The sequence below is a fragment of the Microtus pennsylvanicus genome, chromosome 9, assembly GCF_037038515.1.
Source record: "Microtus pennsylvanicus isolate mMicPen1 chromosome 9, mMicPen1.hap1, whole genome shotgun sequence".
Lineage (NCBI taxonomy): Eukaryota > Metazoa > Chordata > Mammalia > Rodentia > Cricetidae > Microtus > Microtus pennsylvanicus.
Genome location: NC_134587.1, coordinates 19,172,266 through 19,197,684, shown reverse-complemented (window position 1 = coordinate 19,197,684; position 25,419 = coordinate 19,172,266). Strand labels below are relative to the sequence as shown.

Below are 25,419 nucleotides of genomic sequence, written 5' to 3'. Positions count from 1 at the left end.
GCTTAAGTGTTTTTAAAACACTTTAATTCTATTTAAAATATCTCATTTACCCATGTCTCTCTAGCCCTCCCAGATTTACCTGCTCTCCCTACCAACTACATGTCCTCTTATTCTTTAACCATGGCTTTTGCATACACATAATGTATGAATAAATATATAAAAAAACCCTGCTGTGTTGACTTTAGCCTTGCCTGCATGTATATATTTCTGGAGCGGACCTCTTGCTATGGTTTAACCAACCTGAGGGCCCATGTCTGAAAAAGGCTAATTATTCTGTTCTCAATAGTGAAGTGCTTGTAGCTTTTCAATCTGGGAGTGGGACCTTGTGAGATTTTCTTCATCTTCATTGGATGTTAGCTGTTGTTAGAATTGTTCAGGTCTTGTTAAGGACCAGGGATTTTGCTATGAGACTGTGTCTCCTAGGAATTTCAGAGGCTATACCTATAAAATCTCATAGACATGACTTCCTAAACAAGAACTGAACAAGGACAACAGCAGTAGACATGCTAAGGTGAACTGGTGGAAAGGGGCAACCTTATACAAGGAACCACAGTCAACTAATGCTGAGAGTGGGGAAAATAGTCTTCCTCGGGAAGAGTACACCAATTGCTTTTCTGATACCAAATGGCCAGCCCTGAAAACATACATACAGGTAGCATTTGACAGACTGAGGAGGTTGTATTTACATATTTAGATATCTATATGTCTCTCTATCTATCATCAATCATCTATCTGTATACACACTTAAACATATTTATTTGTAATAATAATTAATGAAAAAGAGGCCTTGAATTTGAAAAAGAGCATGAGAGGGTTTTGGTGGGAGAAAAAGGAAGGGGGAAATGATGTAACTACATTAAAATCTCAAAAATAAAAGAAGCAATTAAAATAAATAAATTAAAAATGCAAAGGTTTCTTGGTAAGATATGGAAAGAAAGTCATTTACTTCATGACCTTATTTAAGCGAATCCTTTTAAATAATGACTTACTGTAAACCTCCCGTTTTGTGTTATTAAAGTAATATGGCTGTAGTAACCATGTTTGCTGTTAGCACTATTTATAAGAGTGGCTCTAGGTGGGGGACAGGTCACCAATTTGACCTATAAGACCATATCAAAGCTTATTTTAATAACCCTTTCACATTGGTATATTTAAAGAGAGGGGAGGGGGTCAGAGAAGAGAAAGGGAGAAAAGGGGAAGGAAAATGGAAAAAAGAAAGTCTAACAGCTGCATGGAGCCTCTAGGGAGCACCTCAATAGGTACCACATTCTTGAAACTATTGCTTATCAAAGTAACTAAACACTGATGAAGTCAAGTGCTTTTATAGCCTGTTAATAATCAAGTACAGATATTATCTGATAAATCGTGGCTTCCAATACACCAAAATATAATAAGCAGTTGACTTAATTAAGCCATGTTTAATAATAGTTTGTTAGCATACTTAAAAAAACCTACTCTTAATTTTATTCCAATACTTGTTTAGAAAAAAGTTTAAAATGAAAATGGCACCTGAGAAAACATTAAAATGGACAGACATCCAACCTTTCCACCTGCCGGATCCTGCACAGCCTTTTCAAGGGTCAATCCCAGTGAGTCTTCCTGACCCTCTCATTCACACCCTTTCTAACCAACTAGATTTAACTGGAGTCCCACTTCCAGTGGCCCAGCTTAGTCTGGCAACAGCTGCCTATGTGCCTTTAACCAACCTCTAGGTTTCCTTCAGGACCCACCTACACACCCCTGAGGTCAGCCAGGGGCAACCATGAAGAGGGGATATCCCAGAAGGCCTCAACCTTAAACAAAGAATCAGCTAAGGAGTGCTGAGAGTAGGGGAAACAGTCTTCCTCAGGGAAGAGTACTCCTTCTTTGTCATATCCAAACTTCCTACCTGATGGGGGATTCCCCTCTGTATGCTGTGAATACCATTGGTTAATAAAGAAACTGTTTTGGCCTGTGATAGGACAAAAGAGTAGAGTTAGGTGGGGAAAACTAAGCTGAATGCTGAGAGAAGGGAGGCAGAGTTTAGAGAAGCCATGCTGGAGACAGATGCTTGGGATGGAATTTTACCCAGTAGCCACAGCCATGTGGCTATACACAGATTAAAGGAGATGGGCTAGTTTTGGATATAAGTTAGCCAGAAATATGCTTAAGCTATTGACTAAACAGTATTGCAAATAATATGGTTTCTGTGTGATTATTTTGGGGCTGAGCAGCTGGGAACTAACTAGCGGCCCACTACATCTTCCCAGGTGGATCTACTCCCATGCTCCAGGCTTGGACCAGGATGCACATCCTTCACACCAGCCCAGTCCCCTCATACATCTGTCTTCATTCCACCTAGGACATTTCTAACTTTAAGTGCCAACCTTCCTGCACATCTTCTCTTTTGCCCCAAGTTGGCCTATCCATAACAGACTCATAAGTAACAAAAGAAGTCCACATGCCCAAATCTCACTGCAAAAATAACAGAAATATGAAAGATCTCCCCAGGATCACCTGTCCAAAATGCACCAGTCTGGTAGAAATGTTTGTCAATGGGAATTACTCCAGGACACAGAATTTAAAAGAATAACTTCCTCAAAGAATTCACAGGTGACAAAGGAACAGCTCCGTGAAGTTCAGGAGAAAGAGCTTAAGGAGAATAGACGTCCGGGTGATAACCAAGAAAACGCACACTTAGGACTCATGGAAATGACAAAAAGAACACAGAATGTAAAAATACAAGCAAGAGATAAAAACATTGAACATGTACTGGTCATCTATTTGCTAGGCAAAACAGTCTGTGCTACTCCTATCAATTGTTAACTATTCCAGTAGCTGTCAAGATACACATAGCATAGGGTAGTGCTTATTGAAGTTGAACTGACTTTGAAATCAGGACATCTGAATTTAAAATTCAGCGGTTCTGTCTTTCTGTGTTTTTTATCTCGGAAGTATAAGACACTTCTCTGAGTTTCAATTTCCTATCAAAATATAGTCAGTGCGTTTTTAGACCATACCAGTCTATGACAATACAATGAAGCCACAATTCTTCTAATGCTTCCATTAAGTAAGCATCTTCTAACTTGTTAAGAGGCAGAAATACAATTTAAACCACAGGGGAACTTTTTGTGATAAAACCACAGGATATGTTGGATAATACCCAGATCTCAGGGATACTTATAATTTGTCATTTATTACATTTATTTTTGTTTATTTTCTGTTATCTGTCTGCATTGTTATCTATTTATTTATCTTTTGAGACATATCTTACTATGTAGCCCTGAGTGGCTTAGACTTAACATATAGAGCAGGCTGTCCTTGAACTTGCAATGGTCCTTTTACCTCTGTCTTCCCAGTACTGGGTTTGCTGTAATATGCCACCATGCTTGACCTGTGACTTAAAGTCATTCTCTTTAAGGCATTTTTCATAGTGAAGACTAAGCAGTCTCCTCTACTCTTGAATCATGGGAGTCAGATGTATTTCATATCAAGCTTAAGGATGCAGGAGAAGGGCATGTGTTAGATCAGGTGCCTATCCTTGCTCCAACAATCTCAGCCAAAGACTGTGACTCTCTTCAAAAGGAAAGGAGTAATCCTGTGATAAACAGACAACAGTAGACTCCTGGAGTGAAGCTAAAACATTGATTCTAAGCTTCCATCCCACAGATAGCACAGCTATTATTATTATTATTATTATTTTACTTTTGTTCACCTGGTTAATGTGGGAGTGGGGTACTGAAGAAATTCTTATGTTTCATTAATCTGTCTCGGCGCTGCTTTGTGGTCTCTACCAGTTATACACATTGAGTCATCTTTATAAAGATACATTAGCAAATAAATATTGTCTTCTAATTCTCCAAGTCACTTTTTCTCATGCAAATTGCGCCCATGTGGTACTGTGCGACAGGGCAAACTTGATACTCTTTAAAGAGAAATCTACTTGAAATCTGTATCTAGGAACCTGCATCTTCAAGTTCAGAGAAGTTCCTTTTCCTGCCCCTTCTAAAGCCTGCCTCAGTATGACTGACAGAAATCCCTGGTAAGAATCTTACTAGCAAGGTGTGGGTGAGCCAGCCCCAAGGTTGTGAGAATAGGAGAGCTGTCGCTATTACTCATCTGTTAAGTAGCGGCATTGGTGGGGAAGACATGCCCCTCCTTCCCCTCTTACCCCTCCCTCGCCCCCACCTGAGGCACATGGAAGAGCTGGAAGAGCCTGAGAGCTGGTCCTGCCCCTCATCAGCTACAGCACTAGGAGAATGGCTCCTAAATCTGGCCTGGGCAACACAGTAGAGCTGGCCTTGAAGGAATCTGTGTAGGAGAACTGACCCTGAGAATGTGAAAGCAGGAGAACTAGCCCCGCCCCTGCTATCACTGCAAGGGTAAACAGGGCTATGCAGGGCAATGCAGGGCAAGTGTTTATTAAAGTTCTGTTTAGCATTTAACACCAAGATAGTTGTGAGAAAACAGGGAACAAAACAAACTCAGCCCATACTGCTAGAGATCATACTGGTGAAATCTTTTGAATAAGGTCCCAAATCAATATCTTCTCCTTTCAAAGTTGGGGGAGAAAAACAGCAAAAAATTTCCATGCTCTCATGAAGAGAGCCGCATTGTTGTTACCTCTGATGTCCTGACCTGACTCTAGGAATTATATTGAGTTTACCATAATGATTCATTCATTCATTTAGCTGAATGGCATTCTTTGCTTCCCGTCTCCAGCAGATCTATGTCTACCAGACCGCAGGAATTACAATTTCATGGTGAGAGAACTGACACCATGATACAGTTTAAAAATATTTGTGTACTTCTTATGTAATCAGGCATTTTAATAAAGGAAATAGCTTTTATTTATTGCTGATCAAATCACTAAACCTACCCTAGCAAATAAATGCTCTACCTCCCATTTTGATGAAAATATTTGCTGCTTATTTTTACATGTCCTTGTAATCATGTTGATTATTGTTACTTTGTTGGAACAACTTGAATTGACATAACTACTTCGTTATTTTACCAACTTGCTCCTCAGAGAAAAGGCAGGAGAGTATAGAAATAGGATATAGTAAAATAGTTTATAAAGATAAGATAAAGTATCTTGTATACTTTTCAAGGCAGGCAATAATTGTTACATTTTTGAGCACACTTTTCAATTCCATCTTAAATTTTTTTGTTTCTCTTTTTCTATCTTCTGGAGTGTGTTGATAATACAATGCCTTTTTTATTGTTTCTTTAATTTTCTGCTCCAGGGCTGGCAAAGTGGCTCAGCATGTATAAGCACTTGTTGTGTAAGCCTGGCAGTGATGGAAATAGAGAACGTTGATTTTGGAATGGCTATGGCATGCACACATGCAGCCTCCACTCCCGCTCCCACGCACATACAGACACATATACACATCCACCTCCCACTCTGTTGAACTGTACCTGTGAAATTCCCCACTTTTCTTGTCAGTAAATATAAGCAAAGTGCTCAGAATTCAACATTCTTTGGCAGTGGAAATGCCATTCTTCTTCCTCAGTCAAAAAATCTTAGCAATATCCTTGGCTCCTGTCTTTGTCCTACAGCCCACATTGTGTCCCCCAGCAAATACTAATGGCTGTACCAAGGGAAACACATCCAGAATCCCATAATTTCTCAGGTGATCTGGGCCTTCATCCTTTCTTGTATATCTACATCCATTTGTTCTCTTTTTCTGGAAATTGGTTCATGAAGATAGCATCACGGTGTACCACTTTATTTCCTTCAGAACTTACTCAAATTTCACATCAGTGAGGTCCTCACTAGCTCCCACTTAATAATAGAATCCAGATACCCCTATTCTCCTTTTCTGTATTGTGCTTCTTACCGGTCTTGTCATCATCTCATATACTATGTGCTTTATTTTTTTTTTACCTGTTTATTCTTTGACTGTTTAATCTTTCTTCTTCCAGACTATCATTTTTCAAAGTCTTGTTTTTCTGCTCTATCCCCAGTTACTAGGATAATAAATATCAAATATCTGTTATAGAAAGCTTAAAAATAGCAATTTGCTGAAAAGAAATACATCTTTGTGTACTAAATATATACACAATATATATTTTAATATATATAATATGTGTATATTAAAAAATAAATGTTATTTTTCTTGTTTTTACATTCCAATCAAAGTGATTCTCAGCTAGCTAAGGTGTATCAAGTTGCAGTGAGACTAGGCTTCCCTTTTTCTATTAAGTTGGACCAGACAACCAAGTAGAAGGCAACAGAGTCAGAGACAGCCCCTGCACCCAGTGTTCAAAGTCTCATATGAAGACCGAGTTATGAACTGTAGCATATATGCAGAAGGCCTAGGTCAGTCCCATGCAGGCTCTGTGATTGTTTTTTCAGTCTCTGTGAGCTCGTATGAGCCCAGGTTAGTTGGTTCTGTGGGTTTTATTGTGGTGACTTTGACATCTCTGGCTCCTACAATCCTTTCTCATCCTCTTTAGTAGAATTCTGTAAGGTCAGAACAGCCTAGACAGATTTGCTTTCCATAGACCTGGATTACTAAGGAAGAATGTAATACCCATTTTAATTTAATTTTATTTTTTTAATTAATTAATTTATTAAAGATATCTGTCTCTTTCCTGCCACCGTCTCCCATTCCCCCCCCAATCAAGCCCCCTCCCTTGTCAGCCCAAACAATCAGGGTTCCCTGCCCTGTGGGAAGTCCAAGGACCACCCACCAGATCAGACTTACACCTGACTTCTCTATGGGAACCCATTTTAATTTTAAAACAAAAATTAATGATGAAAACAAAGTATTTATCTTACAAAAATTTTTTGTGTGACTTTAATTTTCTTGGCTTTGGATAATTACATATTTTAGTTTTAGATATTCCTTTTTATTAATATGAAAATTGTTTTGAAATGATACAGTATAGACTAAACTCAAATTTTACAAATGTTTATATTGGAAACAAAGTTAGGTGGATCTATACAATGTTGGGTTATGACAATCAATCATTGTTGAGGGCCATATTGGGGTAGACGGCTTTATTGTGGCTGGGGTCTGTGCTGAAGTTCAGGTCCAGCATTGCCATCAAAGGTCACATAGGCCCTAGGTTAGGGTCACAACCATTCCCACCTGAGTCACCAGTCCCTTCACCAGAGCCAGGATGTCTACTAGGCCCATGCTGCTGCTGACAACATGTCTGGGTCTGTGGCCCACTTACAGCTGGAATCTGTGTGGATGTATGGGTCACCTCAGGAGGCCCTAGGAATCTTGGGAGATGAAATCATTGGGCCATGCTGAGCTGGCCACATCCTTCACTGACCCTGGGAAAGCTGCTGTTGCCTTTTGCTGGACACTCCAGCTAGCCAAACTCAGGTGTTTTTCCATTCCAAGCTCACTTCTAACTCTGTCCTTGCCGTCTCCATCTGGACATCCCTAGCCAATTAACTTAGTGAAACGCTATTTCCCACTATTTGTTAAGGAATTACTATATACTGGGAAATATTGCAAGTACTTCATTGATACTAGCTGATTTAATTCTCAGAACAGTATAAACTTGTTTCTTGGCTTATTTTACAAAACTATGGGCTCAAGAGTTCAAAAAAACTCTTGCAAGTTGGCATGGACATTATATTGCACATAATACAATGCTCCTTTCTTTCTTTTCCACTTCTTTGTCTTTTCCTTTGTTTTTTCAAGTACTGGGAATCAAAGTCAGGGCTTGCCACATGCTGGGCAAGTACTCTACTACTGGACTGTCCCCTACCCTCTCCAGCAAAGTCTATGTCACTGTAGCCTCCAAGTTCAGTTAAGGACCGAGCATCCTTTGTGACACATAAGAAACTTTTTTTTTCAAATTTTAATAATTAGTAAATGTTTTATCTTCAGAAATTTAACAAATGGATAAATATTTCATTATCATTGACACTGCAGGAGATTTTTTTGGAAATTCATGATTTAACACATGTATAGAAGAAACAGAAGACATGGAAAGACATGTTATATGTGTGGCTAAACAGAGACAAACAGCCTGGCTCAGGTCATTAACACGGCAGGATTTCTCACCCTGACACAGGAATTATCACTCCAATTATTTTCTGTCAAGAAACAGGATCACATGTTCTTTTTCTCAGTCTTTTCTGGATGAAGTTTGAAGAAGCCTTGTTATAAATGGAGCACTATCGCATACACGATTGTTAAAGAAACATTGCATTTTCGGTTTGGCCACATTCATTAAAAACAAACAACATGGTCTGATTTTGTATCAATGCTGGATGTAGATGTGGAACTCGTAATTCTTCATGCTAACTAGATTTGGGACAAACATTTTTTGGTAACCTAAACTAATTAGAGACCAGTTGCAGCATCATGTAAAATGTTTGCTCTTTAAGGCAGATAACCTGGGTTGGAATTCTTATTCTGCTTCTTAAAGTTGTATGAAGCTCAGCAAGTTGTTTTACTTGGATGCATTTCAGTTTTCAAATATATAAATTTGATATAAAAACATATTTCTTAGGGTTTATATGAAGGGCAAATTAAATTATTATATAAAACATTTAGTTTGGTACTGGATATATCCTGAAGACTAAAATCATGGTGGATCTTTTATTGCTAAACAATGTATAGCATATTTGTTCATTTAGGGTGTATGTAATGCTGTCATTTGATAATTACTGATATTTAAGCCAAAAGTTTTCTTTTTCTTTTCTTTCTTGGGGCAGGGTCTCCCTACTTATCTCCAACTGTCCTGGGACTACTCACTGTGTAGATCAGGTTGGCTTCAAACTCACAGAGATCTGTCTGCCTTTGCTTCCAGGGTACTGGGAGTAAAGGACTGCACTTTAATATCTGGCTCAGATAATTTTCTTTTAAGAAAGATACATGCTGTATTTTGAATAGGAGAACATATGGAAATCAATGTCCAATAAGTAAAACACAAGCCAGTTAATATAAACTCAATTAGAAAATACAGAACACTTATTCTCACCCCAACTTGCTAGATAAGAATATTTGAATATGAAACCTACAGTAAATCAAAAATTATAAAAGCATTCATAGCAATTCAGATGTAAGCTGACTAGGATAAGTTGCAGTGATTCTTTTACATAAGGTAGATGCTTTCATGAAAATTGTTAAATGACATAAAATTTAACTTATTTGAAATCATTTCTGTTGAACCTTTTTAAGCACTAAGGCAGTAAATGGAAATATTATTACTTAATTTGAGAGCATATTAAATAATAGCATTCATACTTTGTAGATGGGGTTATATAAATAATATCAATTTTTACTAATTCTATTTTCAGTCTCACTTTAAATTATTGTTTGCAATTTTCTTACATGAATTGATACTCACATCATTTTTTTGCTTTTCTCCCCACTTCCACTCCTCTCTTGTTCCTTCATTCCCTCTCAAATTTATGACCTTATCTTTTTAAAATTACACACACACACACACACACACACACACACACACACACACACACACACACAAACACACACTACCTCTTGAGCCCATTTAGTGTACATGTGTTGGGAGAAAACCACTTGACATTGGATAACCTAGGGAGCTTGTCCCTGGAAAAAAACTCATTCTCACTCTTCAGTAGCATTAAAGTAGCATTAACTGTAGCTTGGCACCTAGTGATGGGATCTTGTGAAATATCTCCTACCCACGTTGGCATGAGGAATCATGTGTTCGAAGTGTATGGTGTATTTAGGAATAGGCTCTTCATGTTCTAGGAGGCAGCCAAGGACAATGGCAAAGACATATATTATTTTGGGAGCCGCTTAGAACTCCCACAACCAACAACTTCAATGGTTTCTCATTACTGGCATTCTAACTTTTGTTAGTCTATGGCTCTTAAGGTGAGCACTAACAATTTGTATGGTGTCATTCCATTAAACTATACATACACCACATACCCACGCTGTACCACATGGGTGGATATATATATATATATATATATATATATATATATATATATATATATATCACTTTAAGTAAATGTATAAGACAGTATATTTCCCTCTGACTTTTCCAAACTTTCTTTGGGTAAATCTTTCTCTCTTCCCCTGTGGATTACCTTCCTCCCCTCCTCAGTCATATCTGATGAAACATCCTTCTGATTATAGTTTAATATTCAACTAAAATAGTATTTGTAATGATTTCAAGTATTTGGTTCTTTGTTTTATTAGTTATTCAGTCTTGCTTCAGAGACAGTTAGCTTTGAACTAAATAAACAGAAGTAAAAGAAAAACAAATAAGCAAAAACCAAGAAATAAGCCTCAGCCTCCCTTGTTTCTGTGGTTTACACTGAGCAGTAGTTTTCCTTGACATTGCTTTTCCTTTCCATGTGCTATGATTGTGGTGATGCTGTCCATGCTTTTGCATTTTTATACCATGTGTTAGTAATGTTTTGTTTGCCATAAACACACAGTTATGGGAAGTCCTTTTCTATGCCTTAAACTTGAGTTGAGATGTTATCTTCCCTGGAGTGTTTGTGCTCCTTGACATCCCTGCTTTCACTGTGTTCTGAAACAGGTGGACCCTTTTCTTCTTTCACATGCCCATCACAATCACATATGCCTTAGTAGTCGTCTTCTTTCCATACTGGAGTCTCTTTGGAGGATACTTGCCTAGCTTTTCCAGGGCCTTGCACACTATTGGCTACATAGGAATTATTCAGTAAATGCTGATTAAGTGAATACACTCATCTTTGTCTTTATTTATGAGATGATTATATTCCTGTGAAGTATTAAAAATTTTAAGTCAACTTTAATTTTCTCACCATAAAAAATTATCATTTTTTTATGATAAATAAAAATCAAAATTTTGCTTGTTAAATTATGGTGCTATATTTATATTGAAGCAAGATAGTATTTTCTATAATAAACATGTTATCATTTATTTAAATGTCTTGTATTGTCTCATTTATTCATTGTATTTGATTCTTAGGAGTGGATGATGCAGTAGCAAATCCAATGGAATTTCAGGAGGCTATGCAGATGGATACTGGTTCCAAACAGTAGCAGTGTAAGGAAAGCTGAAGATCCAAGGCATCCATGCCAAAGGTATCTCTGGAATGGAAGAGAGGAAGAACTGGAAATGAGTAAGACATTTATTGTCAGTGTACACTTTTTATGTGTGCTTTTTCTCTATTAGTTGAACCTTGTTTTAGGATGAAGAAAGAAAGGGAGAGACAATGACAGCTACTTCAAACGAATGCATAGAATTTGGAAGTAGAGAGAATGTTTGCTTCATTCCTAGCTAGAGGCTTTGAAATATTACCTCAGTCTTGACACAGCCTGGGTGAAATGGCATAGATAGACTTTAATGGCTATAAAAGATCTAATCTAAGCATTTATTTAGATGGTTTTTAAATGAGGGCTTCCGTTTCATATTTGTAAATTAACACCATTTTAAAAAATGAAATGGAAGAAGTAAACAAAAGGTGTTATCCCTACCACCTTCAGAAAAGTAAAAAAGTAGATAATACATGTCAAATGTTAGGAGGGACAATCTGGTTTGTGAGATTATAATTGACTGATTTTTAAAATTTCTATATCAGTATAGATTTTCCTGGTTGAATTTCTCTGACAATTGCAGTGAGAAAAGAATAAATATTCAGGCTTTTAGATTATGTGGGATCATGTAAAGTTTATTTGAACATTGTACATAAAATGTATCAGAATACTATTCACTAATGGTTTGGTTGCTTATGATGAAGTGAAAAATTGCTGGGCTTTGATTCTTTCTCTCCTTTTTCTTTATGTAACAATTGCCATCTTTGACAGAATGAAAATTATAAACTGTATTTATTATAACTATACATTATTTACTATAGACACAAATATTTGTTGTTCATAATTTGAGAACAATATAGTAAAATTTACACATAGCACATTCTGAATATTGATTATTTTGGTATAATTCTTTAACTTGATGTAGAAAGGAACAGTAAAAGATTATTTTACCATGCGATCAACTTTGTAATAAGTGTGATGTTGATTATTTTCAAGTTAGGAACAGAAATGAAATATTGAAAATTGTTTTGCAAAGACACAATAATTCGACAAAAGTCTGATAATTGTATAATTAATAAGTTGAACTTTTTTCTAATAACAGAGAAGGGAAAATTTAACCTTTTACTATGAAAGAAATCCCTTTAGAAGTTTAAATTTCTATAACAAGAATGAGAAAAATGCCATTAAAATCATTTTATCTTTTGATTTTTGTTTCCTATCCTTTGTTTTCCTACATATTATTTTTATTTAATTATGTTGTCAAATAATGTTTTATTTTGTCTCTGATCTGTGACATTTTGTGAGCAGAGTTCATATCTTGTTCCCATGTAGTTTCTAGTACATAATAGGCCTTCAGGTCTTACTGATTTGACCTAGTTTGGATCAAGATACTGTTTTCCAGTCCTCAATTGAGGAAGTAGACTGTGCATGATTTTTTTTAAAGCATAAGTTGAGACAAAACTTTAAAATCAGTAAATTAAAATTGTTCAAGTTTCAGGATTGGGAAAAGCAGCTATGAGCTAAGAAATGTGTGGGTTAAATGGTCTTAAAAGCTTGAACTTCAGCCCGCCTCCAGAATACATTACATAGTTTGTATATTCTTCTTCTGGTTATTGACTAAATTACTGTCAAGTTAGGGCCCCAAACATCTGTAAAATGAGTTTAAGTAATGGCTTCCTAATTGTGGATAACAATGTCCTACATTGGAAGCCATGTTTTAGAGTAGGCACTTTTAACTTTTCCCACAGTGGTCAGAAATCATTTTTAAGTTGTTGAGAAAGCATTTTTGGCATCTCTTGAGTTGGTTAAATTCAACAAAGTACTTTGGATTCTTCTTACATATCAGCATAATATGTTTTAAATTGCTCAGGACATCTGTATAGTCCCAAAAAATATAGACTTTTTGGGCCAGAACTTAAAGAATGATATAAGCAGGGCTGTGATGCATTATCATAAGTAAAATATTTTTGAAACTCTTACCAACCTAATATTCAGATATTTTATATTAAGAAGAACCAAAGCAAGGGACATTGATATCCAAGTTAAAATTGCAATACTAAAAGAAATCTATTATTATTATTACTTCTCAGAGTATCAGTATTGTTAGTAATTTCTAAAATTCAATGTTTCTTCAAATACAAATAATATTAGATGGTCTCTTATGCAAGATAAACACTGTGTTAACGTGAATGTCTTATTTCCAGATCTTAAAATAATGAAAGGAGGTAGAAGCTGAGAGTACATTGCATTCAGGATGAACTGTACACTTGGGAGATGAGATGAAATTGAGCTCAGCAGGAGTCTCAGATGCAGGGCGTATCAAGGAAGGAAGCACACCATGGTGGCTATGTCTCTTTCCTGACCAACAAATGGATTGGTCAGGACATGGAAAGCTAGAGATGAGGGTGACTCTTTTGGTCAGTGCTTTCTGTAATTCCTCTCTGTGCAGTTGAACTCTGGCCAATCTCTACTTTCATTCATTCTTCAGAGAGGAAAATTCCACTTAAATATTGCTGGATATGACAGCAAAACTGCATGAGTGAACACAGCAGCTCTGACACAGTAGGACCGGCGGACTGAAAATAAGACTGCTGTCGCATTTTTGTAGGGTTCGTAGAACGTTAACTTACTTTCTTTGTCGAACTCAGTCATACAGTTTTTAATATGATGTTTCAAATTCTGGCTGTTAGATTGTTCCAATAGATTCTTATCAGATTTCTAGTCAAGATGAACCTATTTTTAATCATCTATCCCAGTGGTTCTTAACCTTCCTAATGCTGTGACCCTTTAATGTAGTTCCTCATGTGGTGACCCCAACCATAAATTACTGTTATAAACAGTAAAGTATATATCTGATACGAAGAATATCTGATATGCTACCAACAAGTTGAGAACTACTGATCTAGACCCAAGAAAACTTTATGGTGGAGAAAAAGCTTTGGACTGGGAATTATACAGAATTCACTTTGAAACAATTTTCAAAAAAGAAACCCTCAGACAATTCATCTTCTGAACTCTACTAAGGATACACAGATAAGATGCTCTCATGCAAGCGAGAGTGCTCACCCCTAGAGCCAGGACCCAGAGGCAGGATAGCCCAGATAGAAACAAACACGACTGGAAAAAAAGTCAATGAACTGATTCCTAATGATACTATGCTATACTCACAGATTGGTACCTAGCCCAACTGTCATCAGAGAGGCTTCATCCAGCAACTAATGGAAACAGATGCAGAAACCCACAACCAAACATTAGGCAGAACTTGAGGTATCTGATGGAAGGGGAAGGAAGGATTGTAGGAGTCAGTGGGGTCAAGGACACTACAAGAAAACCCACAGCACCAGCTAACTCTGGCTCACAGGGCCTGGCCTGAATCAACAACCAGGGAGCCTGCGGGGTGGGGGGCTGACCTAAGCCCTCTGTATATATGTTACAGTTCTGTAATTTAGTCTTCTTGTGGGACTCCTAACAGTGGGTGCAGGGGCTGTCTCTGACTCTGTTACCTGCTTCTGGGACCTACTGGATAGCCTTGTTCAACCTCAGTAGGAGAGGAGGTGCCTAGTCTCACTACAGCTTGACAGCTGTCTATCCATGGGATAGCCTCCATTTTTTGCAGATAAACAGAAGAGGAGGAATGAATGGGGTGAAGGGGGGAGGTACGGACTGGGAAGAGAGGAGGGAGAGGAAACTTGTTGGGATATAAAAACAAACAAACAAAACAAAAGATGTTCTTATGCATTTCAGAGTTACTAATCCAATTTGGAGTTTCTCTTCTGTTCTATTTCTCTTTACCACCAGAGCTTAAAAACCGATGACACTGAGCTAGATTTTTTTTGTCTTCTTAGTAAAAATTCCATTAACTAGTGGTGAATGTTTTCTTCCTGACTGTTATCAGTTTTATATCTAGTTTATTATCAGTTTTATATATTTACCTCTTTCACTCGGAGTTGGTTAGGGTATTGATTGATCCACTATCACAGGTTTTAGATGTTAACTTTAAGATATTTTATGAAGTAGAGATAGTAGATTAAATGAGGGTAATTAATATTCTTTCTCTTCTTTCATTTTGACAGGCAAGCATTTGATGTTTTTGATCAGCAATGTATAGAAATATGGGATTTCTTATTAATATTATTGTTTTATAGTTTGTGTGTATCTGTGGAGGGCAGAGTACAGTTGCAGGAATCTGTTCTCTCTTTCAATGATATGTGCTCTGGAAAGTAAGTCAGGTCATGAGGCTTTTTCTGCTGAGCCATCTTATGGAGCCTGAGCCTTAGCAGCAGGTCTGATGAGTCCTGTTACCCTGGTACTTTTAGTAGAGTAAGCACCCACGCAATGGTTGTTGCAGCCAAGCATGCCCATAGTTTATTAGTACATATTACAGAAAAATGCTGACTAATAAGAATTTAAATATAATTTTGCTTTTATTTTCCCACTGGGAGTTAAGTCAGACTTTTCTTAGTAATATTTAAATTAATTTAGAAAATGTATAATTTGGGTGAATTAGGACTGCTTACTTGAATAAAAATAAATGTTTTAAAGAAATTTTTATTATTTTATTCAAATAAATTACTTCTGATGGCTGGCTATGGTTATTTGTATGGTTAGGGATATTTACTACCCATTTGTTGTATGAAGGCAAGTTGAATTTTTAGACAAGTATCTTGTGATTTAATTCCATTGTATAATCTAAATATCCTCTGAAAAAAGCAGTTGTTCATGTCATTACGGTCTAAGCACTAATATTTTCCAATAAAGCAGTAAAAGGTTATTGTAAGAATTGTATTGAAGATGAAGGCAGTAAAAGTGATATATATGTCCACCTGTGATCAGCGATACGTAAACTTTAGTGTATTATAAATATTATTTTATATAAATTCCTACCAATTTAATCTTATAAAAGCAGGTGACTTTTTAAGTTGACAATGAACTATAGTCATAATTTCCAGTCATCCTCTTTAACTCATGAATGATCTTTATTTTTATTTATTTTTGACTTTCATTTTCTTAATCTGAAGTCCAGTGATATATGGATTTCATCACTTAAAATAGATACAACCAGGAACAGTGCTGGCTCACATCGGTGATCCCAGCACTTAGGAGACAGAGACAGGAAGCCAGTTAACTCAAGGATAGCCTTTTCTACTTACTGAGACTCTCAACATCCTAACAGATGGGGATGTAGCCCAGTGGTAGAGGATTTGCCTAGCACACCCAAAAGCTCCAGCTTTGACTCCACATTCAGAAAAATAGATCCCACAATTAATTTCGGGGAGCTTGTATGAAGCTACTCAGTGACCATCACCAACTCCTTCCCTCTAATGATAGTCTTTGACTCCATTAACTAATTAAGGCAAAGGCATATATGTGTAGGTTGCTCATCAGATCTGCTATCTTTTCATTGTGCTTTGATATCAAAATATTTTCTGTCCCTCTCTTTTTTGAGAGACAAATTTTAGAAACATTTTTATCATATTTTAAATAGTGTATGGTTTACCAACGTTTCACACAATTTAAACATTGAAAAATTTGTCTTACTAATTTAATGATAACTTAAAATTTTAAATTAGCGAATAGTTGAAGCTCACTGACATAGTTATGAGGTCATATCTCATCAAACATCATTTAATGATGCGTTGGCATCACCATGTTTGAACTGTTATTTCCTATGGGATTCTGGAAAGCAGTGAGTGCTTCAAGGTGTCAAAATCAGACTGAGCTGGTTAGAGGCCAGCATGAACTCATTTGTGTAAGAGAAGTTAGCCTCTCAGGCAAAATTCGTGATGCCCTTTGCACCTGTAGTGCTGTCGGCTGTACTTTATACAAGTATCCAGGTGTGGGTGGTGATTCAGGGCTTTGGGGATCGCTCTTACTGGCCCAAGGATCCGAGGCAGTCCGTGCAAAACCTGGCCAGCAGCCCGAGTGAGTAGGAGCCATGTGACTGTCGTGAGCTGGAGTGTGCAGTTGCCTCCTGCTTCAGAGCTACCTGATCCGAATACTAAGCTGAGCGAGTGCCGGGCTGAGTGTAAGACATCGAAGACACCGCAGAGCAAGGTGCTTTTACCAGAGGTGTTACAGAACATGGATATTAAAGACCAGGGAGCCCAAATGGAGCCGCTGCTGCCTACGGTAAGAGACAACCTGCTGTCAGATAGCTTAACCGCTTTGCCGCAGAACCTGTCAGGCAAGTGGCGCGCGGCTAGGTGCGGGGAGAGTGTACTTTTGGGGTGGTAGATAGCTCCCACAACATATGGACAGGGTCTCCTCCCATCTCCGGAGACTGAAATGCTTAAAGCACAGAGCACATGCTCCCCCCTCCACCTTCTCAATATGGATGCAGCATGGTGATGAAATGTCTCATATTTGTTGCAGTTTGCAGAAATGGTTAGGTTTTAGCAGCAGGGCCAGTATCTTTCTCCCTGTCTGTTATTGTTGATCGTTCTGTTTCTCAGGCTTTGCCATGCTGGCTCAAGCCCCTGCAAAGCAGCCGCAGCCCCTCTTTATCCTCTGGTACATTTCTTCTCCGTTCATCCTCAGTGAGGTGAGGGCAGATGCTGCTATTGCAGCTCTAGAGACTTAGTCTCCGCAGAAAGCAGGGGGAAAGGAGTCTCTCTCTCTCTCTCTCTCTCTCTCTCTCTCTCTCTCTCTCTCTCTCTCTCTCTCTCTCTCTCTCAGAGAGGGGGGGTCAGTATCTTTCTCAAGGGGAAATGTATCACAGTTCTTGAACGTGGAAGGTATACGTTTTGTTGGGGGGTGGGGGGAGAGGCAGGCATAATATTAACATTTAAGTGTCAGAAAGGTTGCTAAGCTGTCATTTGGAATTAGCCCATCTGTTTATCTCTGGGTCCTTTAGCCGCCTGCATAGATTTAATTTTTGGAGTGATTGATTTGCCTGTCTTCTACACAATCCCTCTGTCTGGCACACAGACTTCGGATTTAAGGCAAGGGCAGTGTGGAGGAGGGTGCGGGTCAGCATTTACTTGATGAAGCAGAGATGCCAAACGTTAGTTCCTAGCCTTCTATCAACGTGATCACGGTTCAGAACAGCAGAAATCTCCGCAGGATCAAACCACATAAGCAGCTGTTTTTTAGCTGTTCGGTTGTGACCCACCTTGCAGACTAGAATGGCCACAAACTGTCTATTTCCAAATCCATACCCATCCTTCGAACGCAGAGCTAGACGATGTCGTAGGAGGATAGAGCAATTTCTGGGCCACTGATTTAGGGCCTTTGGCTCCAGTCGGACTCTAATGCTGAAAAAAAGATACGGGTTTGCTTCCTGCATCAGCTGTGGCTACTGAGCATGCCCAGTGCTCCCCAGGACGCCAGGTTTGGATAGGGAGGGAGCAGAGAGGTGGGAAGAACAGAACCTAAATTAAGAGCAAGGACAGTGTCAGAGAGGGGCGAGAAAGTATGTCAGTTAGCCTGCCGGCATAAAACTAGAGCCAGTGTGTGTGTGTGTGCGTCTGTTTGAAAAACCGAGTAAAAGATTTGTGTGCACCCTTAATTTGAATAGATACAAAAATGATGCTTTTGTGATACTCAGAATAAACAGTGTTGATGATACCAGGATTCACTGATCTATGAACGACAGGGAGGAACTACCCACAGAAATTACAGGATAGAGAATTAGGAAAGATTAAACTAGAGGGAAAAATCCCTTTTGTGTCAGTGGGGTTGGTGGGGGCTGGGACTTGTCCTAGAAAAGCAGGCTGAGACCAGTTTGGCATGGCTTATGGATTGTCACTTGGTGGGGGCAGTTAAAGGATTTAAGATCAAATGAGGATTATCTAGAGGAATTTAGAAATGGATGACTTTGCTAGGCTATATAGGCAACTGGTCTGTGGCTTAAATGAGCAAGGGACATAAAAGTTTGGCTAGTAAAGAGGCTCTACAATATTTGGCAGAGAAATTTAACGGCCACATTTAAAAGTTTGCGTTTCATAGGTACTGATGGCTGGTATAGAATAGCTTTACACTAATGTAATGCAGAATAATGTAAGCAATATGTCATAAATATATAAGCCTAAGATTTTAGGAAGATTGGTGAATTTTTGGCCAGATTTTACATTCGTATAGTTTTCAACTTCTCCAATTATTTTGATATAAAAGGTCATATGTATTTACTGAAGCAGATTTCATAATCCTTATTTTAAAGATAATAAATTGAGGCACATGGAGTCTAAATAAAATGTTGACAATTTTACATAGTAAGAATGCTAAGACCAGAATATAGATCTAAAATTCCTTTAAAAAATCACCCAATATTTTTGACTTAGACTTCTAATTAGGCTTAGTACAATCAGTTTCTGGACTCTTTATATATAAATACATAAAGAAAAAGCAATAGTTTTGGAGTTTATTTTAGAAAATTTATCAAGTAACTTTGCAAACAATTATATGAGAGGCAATCTGACAAAATTATTTAGGAACATTCTGTGCCAGGGCCTGACACCGCTATTTATTTTTTTTTCTCTAACCTTGTAACACTTAGGTCTTACATTCCACAGCTGAAAAATGGGAAGGCGATGATATATACCTTTTAGTTCAATCTACTTATGCTTACTCATTTATTTCTCTGTGTGTAGGGGATCACTTTGCCTGCCGTGGCACATACGTGAAGGTCAGAGGACAATGTTAGTGTCAGTTCTCTCCTCTCATCATGAGCCCTTGAGAGTGAATGAACTCAGGTCCTTCAGGTTGGCAGCAGGCACCTTTACCAACTGATTTGCCCCAGTGGTCCAAGGCCACATTTTAAATGTAGTTGGATCATATTGGAATGGATGGTGGAATTTAGCATCTTTTTTGTGGTTATTTACATTTTCCAAGTGTCCAACTTTATTGTTTTATTTGTGGAAGTTATGAGAAAAATCTTCTATAAAATTATATTAGGAAATGGAAAAAGTGAGAAAAATAGAACATGGATTAGCTACATAATATTTTTATCTAATTTGAATCATAATCTAAATTAAAATTTTAATTTGAGAACTTGATTGGGGGTTCTAGCAGGTCAGTGCAGCTACTTGTATACCCTTGACCCAAGACTGGTCCTCCTCTATTTGGGGACCATATAATTTTAATTTAAAACAAAATTATTGTATTACATATTACAACACAGGAAGATGTAGTATAAGATATAAATACTAATTTTTACTTGAAAAGATACTCTAGAAAGTTGAACTATACAAATAAATATACACATAGGGTGTTAAGATTGTGAGGATGGGTGGGAAAATCTAAAATATACATGTATTAAATCTATGGTAACATTTTAGAGGTCAGATTAAGGAAGTGGGATAGTTTAAAATGTAAAGGATAAATCTGGGCCATAAATCTAAATATAATCATAAGACTTGGTTATTATTTATGATATCATTTTAGTTTGACCTTTGATAATGGTAACCTCAGAAATCAAAACTGTACCTACACTGACAGAAGAAGATTACAATGTCCTGAGTGCTAATGAAGAAATGTGACACTTCTAACATTTGTGCCCAAAGAAACCTAAACTCCATTTTTCTCATGTCTTATAAGGTATAAGGCCATTTGGTTTTTGGAGTGATGCCTCTGTCTGTCTATGCGATAATTAAAGGTTTTAATAATAAAGTTTATAATATCCTGAAGTATCTTCCCTACATTTTTCTACAGTCCTTCTGAGTTTTCAAGTCTTTCTACCCTAAGGTCTTTGATCCATCTTGAATTAATTTTGGGGGGTTTTTAGACAGAGAGATACAGATCTAAATTTCATTAATCTAACCTCATTCTCACTTCATTCTCCATGCAAATATCTAGTTTGCCAAACTCCATTTGTTAATAAGCTGGGTTTATTTTTTTCCTGTAATATATTTAATGTATTTTTTGCACCTTCATAAATAATAAGATGGATGTAGCACTATGGTTTTTTTTTGTGTCTTCTACCCTGTCCTATTAAACTACATGTCTTCTTTTGTGCCAGTGGCATGTGACTTTTGTCATGATGGTCTCTGTAGTATGATTCAAGTTCAGATTCTGGGACTCTCCAGCATTGCACTTTATGCTCAGGGTTTGTTTGACTTGTGGAGTGGGTCTCATGATTTATTTTTCTGTCTTTATTTATGAAGAGTTCCATAGTTTTGATGGAAATTGTATTGAATCTATAGGTAGGTTTTAATAATAAAGCAATTTCAACAATACTAATTTTGAATAGGTTTTATATTTTTAGAGCAGTTTGTGTTCATAATAATACTGAGTAGACGATGCAGATGTTTTCCACATATCCTTTCCTTGTCCACATACATAGCCACTTCTGTTAGCAATGTTACCCACCAGAGTGGTACATTTTGTTATAGTTGATGAATGTGTATTGACACTCCTCAATTAGTGATGGGATTTTTGCGCCCACCTTTCTGCCTCTGTGCTGGGATTTTGTCTGACTTGACCTTACTAATATCTTGTTCTTGTTTTTACTATTATTATCTAAATTGTTGCTGACAATTCCTGGGTCATCTAGATTTTTTCTTCTTTCCTAGTGGTTTTATAGTTTTGTGTTTTTTAAATTTCTGAGTCATTTTCAGTTAATTTTTTCTGAAGTATGTAAAGTATATGTTGAAATTTAATGTTTTTCTGTATATAGATATCTAGATGTTTCAGAGTTTTATTGAAAAGATTATCTTTTATCTAGATTGTATTGCCTTACTCTTTCATTAAAGATTGGGCATAATAAACCCCAGATGTCTGTGGGTCTCTTTCTAGTACCTCTTTTTCTGTTCTCTCAAGGTACTTAATATATTTCTGTAGCTTTATTGTCAGTCTTGATGTTGGACACTCTCAGTTCTTTAGATTTGTTACTCGTTTTCAAAAGAAATCTTCAGAGGATTATTTTTTTTCTCTACAAAAACAGAGAATCAATTTACTGATACCTACAAAATGACTTGTTCATTTTCTTTTGATTATATTGAATCTGAAGATCAGATTTGGAAGAATATATGTGTAGCAAGCTCTCTTGTCAGACTATCTTTGGGCCGCCAGCCCGCAAATAACATGGAGACTTATTATTAATATGAAAGCTTGGCCTTAGCATTGTTTTTTTCTAATTAGCTCTCATAACTTAACTAAACTGTTTCTATCACTCTACATTCTATCATGTAACTTGATTGCCAGTTACCTCTTCTTAGTATGGCACGTCCGACTAGCTCCAAGTCTGCTGGCGAAATCCTATGCCTTGATTCCTCCTCCCAGCTTCTCTCTCTCTGCCAGGAAGTCCGGCCTATACCTCCTGTCTAGCTATTGGCCATTCAGCTTTTTATTACACCAATCACAACTTTACATCTTCACATAGTGTACAAAAAACCCCAACAGAGATGTTTAGAAAATACTGAGTTTTCCTTCTCAATGGACACGGCTTTTCTCCATTCTTAATTTATTCAGTCATTTGATTTATTTTGTCACAGTTCTTTTCTCTTCCTTAAATGGATCTTATATATATCTTATTAAATTTATACCTAAGTATTTTTGGTATCAATATAGATGTTAATATAAGTTTCAGTTGTATCTGTTTAGTGCTGACACTGACAGTAATTAATTTTTGTATACATCTTATATCTTGCACTTTGCTTTACATATTATCTTTAGAAGGAATTTTTGGTGATTATTTAGGATTTTCTACATAAACAATTATTTTATTTCCAAATAAAGAAAATTTTATTTCTTCCTTTCCAATCTATATTTCTCTCTTTCTTTTACTTTTATGTTATTGTATTACAGCAGTGTTGAAATAACAGGAGTGAGAGGGGATATCCTTGCCATGTTCCTGATCTAAATTGAAAAGCTATGAGTATCTCATCAATAAGTATGATATTGGCTGTCAGATATTGTAGTTGCTCTTAGTTAACTTGAGAAAGTTAATCTTTGTCCTTGAATTTTTAGCTTGAAAAGGAGTTGGATTTATTTTAAAGACCCCTTAAAGTTCATAAGAGATGTCGGTCTGTAACGTCTTTCCTTCCCTCTCCCCCTCTGTCTTCCTTTCTTTTCTCTCTTCTTCCCTACCTTATCCTTTCCTTTCCTTTTTTTTAAACAAATGTATTTGTTTAGTTTTACTATTAGGGTAATGCTATCCTCACAAAACTGACCCTATTTTGTTTTCTTGTAGATGTTGTATAATGTATTCCTAACAGTTAATTTGAATTTGCCAGGGATACTTTGGTGCTTTTTGTTGTGGAATCATTGATAAAACTTCTTAATAGATTTATAGAGTACTGTAGAAATAAACTAGAATCTAGAGTCTAGATTAGTCCCTCATTTTTTGAGATAGGGTCTCATTATATAGCGCTGGATGGCCTGCAGCTTTCTATATAGACCAGAATGGCCTGAGAGACCCTATCTCCTGAGTGCTTGGACTAGAGGCACATGCCACCATCCCCAGCAGACTGGTTTCTTGATTTACAAATGATGAACCTGAAATTGAAAGACATAAGGAAATATATTTAAGGACATGATGGTTCTGATAGTTAATAGTGAGAGCTGAGTCTATTATCTGAATCTTTGATTCCATTCTTGACATGCTTTATATTATTACATAGTTCCCGATTTAACACAGTGCCACTATCTGAATGTCACATTGAAATGGTATTTAGGCAAGCTTTATGAAGCAATATTACGTATTATTTTAGGCTGATAGGCACAAACACCTCAATCCTCATGGTAGTCTTGAAATGTTAATACCTTCTGTCTTCACAGATGAGACTTCAAGCTCTGAAAGACAAGGGACTTACCCAGTTTCACATAAATGCATACTTAGCTGGAGTTGGAAAATATTTCATCTAATTAAAAAATAATTACATCCCTTCAAAGCTAATTAAAGATTCTAAGAGCTAGAAGGTAGAGAAAACTTTACACAAGTCCTCTGTAATTTGTGCTGCTCATACATTTCTGGTGTGGGCTGCCTTTAGTTCCTCATCTGTGAGCTAGACTTTGGGATTACTTCTCCCCTTTATGCTGGGATTTTGTTTGCCTTAAAAGAAATTTTGAGTTGGACCGGAAAATGTTTTAAAACAAGATTAGATTAAGGTGACAGTTGCATCACTTGAGGAATATTACTTTAACTAGGCAAAGATGTTACAGTTGTTTATGCTGCGGAATATTACTTTAACTGTGTAAAGGTGTGTTACATTTGTTTCACCTTGTTTGCCTAAGGCCCCTGATAGGTTTAATAAAAAGCTGAATGGCCACTACCTAGCCAGACAGATACATGAAGAAGCAGGAAAGTAAGACATACAGAAAGAAAGGTAAAAAGCCCTGAGGTAAAAGGTAGATAAAGAGAAACAGGTTAAATTAAGTTAAAAGAGCCATAAATGAGCCTAAGCTATTTCCAAGTCACGATATGGGAGCTGAGTGGAGACCCAGAAGAAAAAGTCTGTTATAATTGCTCTATAAATTTACTAACAATCTTCTATGAATTGCATACTTAGGTGATATATATTATATACAAGATTTGGGGAATACCTAATATTTCTCCCCGCTCAATTTTATATGCTTTTACATGCGCTGAAAATCTCAAGAGTGAAGTGCTTTAATAGGAATTTTCATCAAGATTTACAGTTATAAACCAGCCATTGTGCTGCATGAGTTTTATGCTAGCACTTGGGAGGCAGAAAGGAGGAGGATCTCTGTGAGTTTGTGGCCAGCCTGGTCTACAGAGTGAGTTCCAGGACAGCTAGAGCTACATAGGGAGACACTTTCTCAAACAACAAAAAAAGAACTACAGATAAAATAGTAATATTTTTTATACTGTAAATATTTTATAATAATATTTGCTTTTAATATAGTGAGGACTATAGTTTTATCAATATGTATAGAACATAAAAAACTTAAGAATAATTTACAAGAAAGGAAATGTGATTTTTATTAGTCTTAACTTGATTTTGCCTGTTTATTTATACAAGTTAGTGATTACCTCGTGTTAATTTTACTTTAAAACTTTTTATTTATTTCTCAAAAGTTATATCGGTTCAAATTATGTGAATAAAGATTTGTCTTTCGTTGTCTTGGATAAAGTCTGCATAAGAGAACACCCTACATTGCTTGGATTGTCACACTTTCAAGAATGTAAGATTTTAAAGTAACATTGTCAAAGAGTTTTATGTTTGACTGAACACTTAGTTGGAACCAAGTAAAGTAACAAGTCCAAGATCTAGTCAAAGTAATAAGCAATGAACATTTATTACATGCACTGGGTATGTTTAGAAGTTTCGTCATAATCCATGTTCCCCTTTAGGGATATGTGCTATATGAGACCCTCCAATGTTAGTAGGCATCTGCCTAGGGGTGAAGGAAAGGATAATAGCCCCTCAAAAGGTGACAGTACTTTAGCATTCATATGATAATTCATCTTAACATAAATTATGCTTGTAAGTACTTAAAATAAAGTTTAAAATTATCCTATAAATGCACGAAATGTGTGCAAAATTCA

The 25,419-nt window shown here is 36.8% G+C and overlaps 1 protein-coding gene across 7 annotated transcripts in view; it reads left to right on the top strand.

Moving 5' to 3' along the window:
* Positions 1–16,654: 16,654 nt before the first annotated feature.
* Positions 16,655–25,419, top strand: part of Slc4a10 (solute carrier family 4 member 10) — a 223,608-nt gene continuing 214,843 nt past the window's right edge. For 2 of the 7 annotated variants that reach the window (XM_075985037.1, XM_075985040.1), the window contains exon 1: positions 16,655–17,102. In XM_075985037.1, coding sequence (XP_075841152.1) covers positions 17,055–17,102 — 48 coding nt within the window. In that variant the 5' untranslated portion in view covers positions 16,655–17,054. The remainder of the gene's footprint in view (positions 17,103–25,419) is intronic. The other 5 variants (XM_075985047.1, XM_075985043.1, XM_075985044.1 and 2 more) reach the window with 3 other exon arrangements.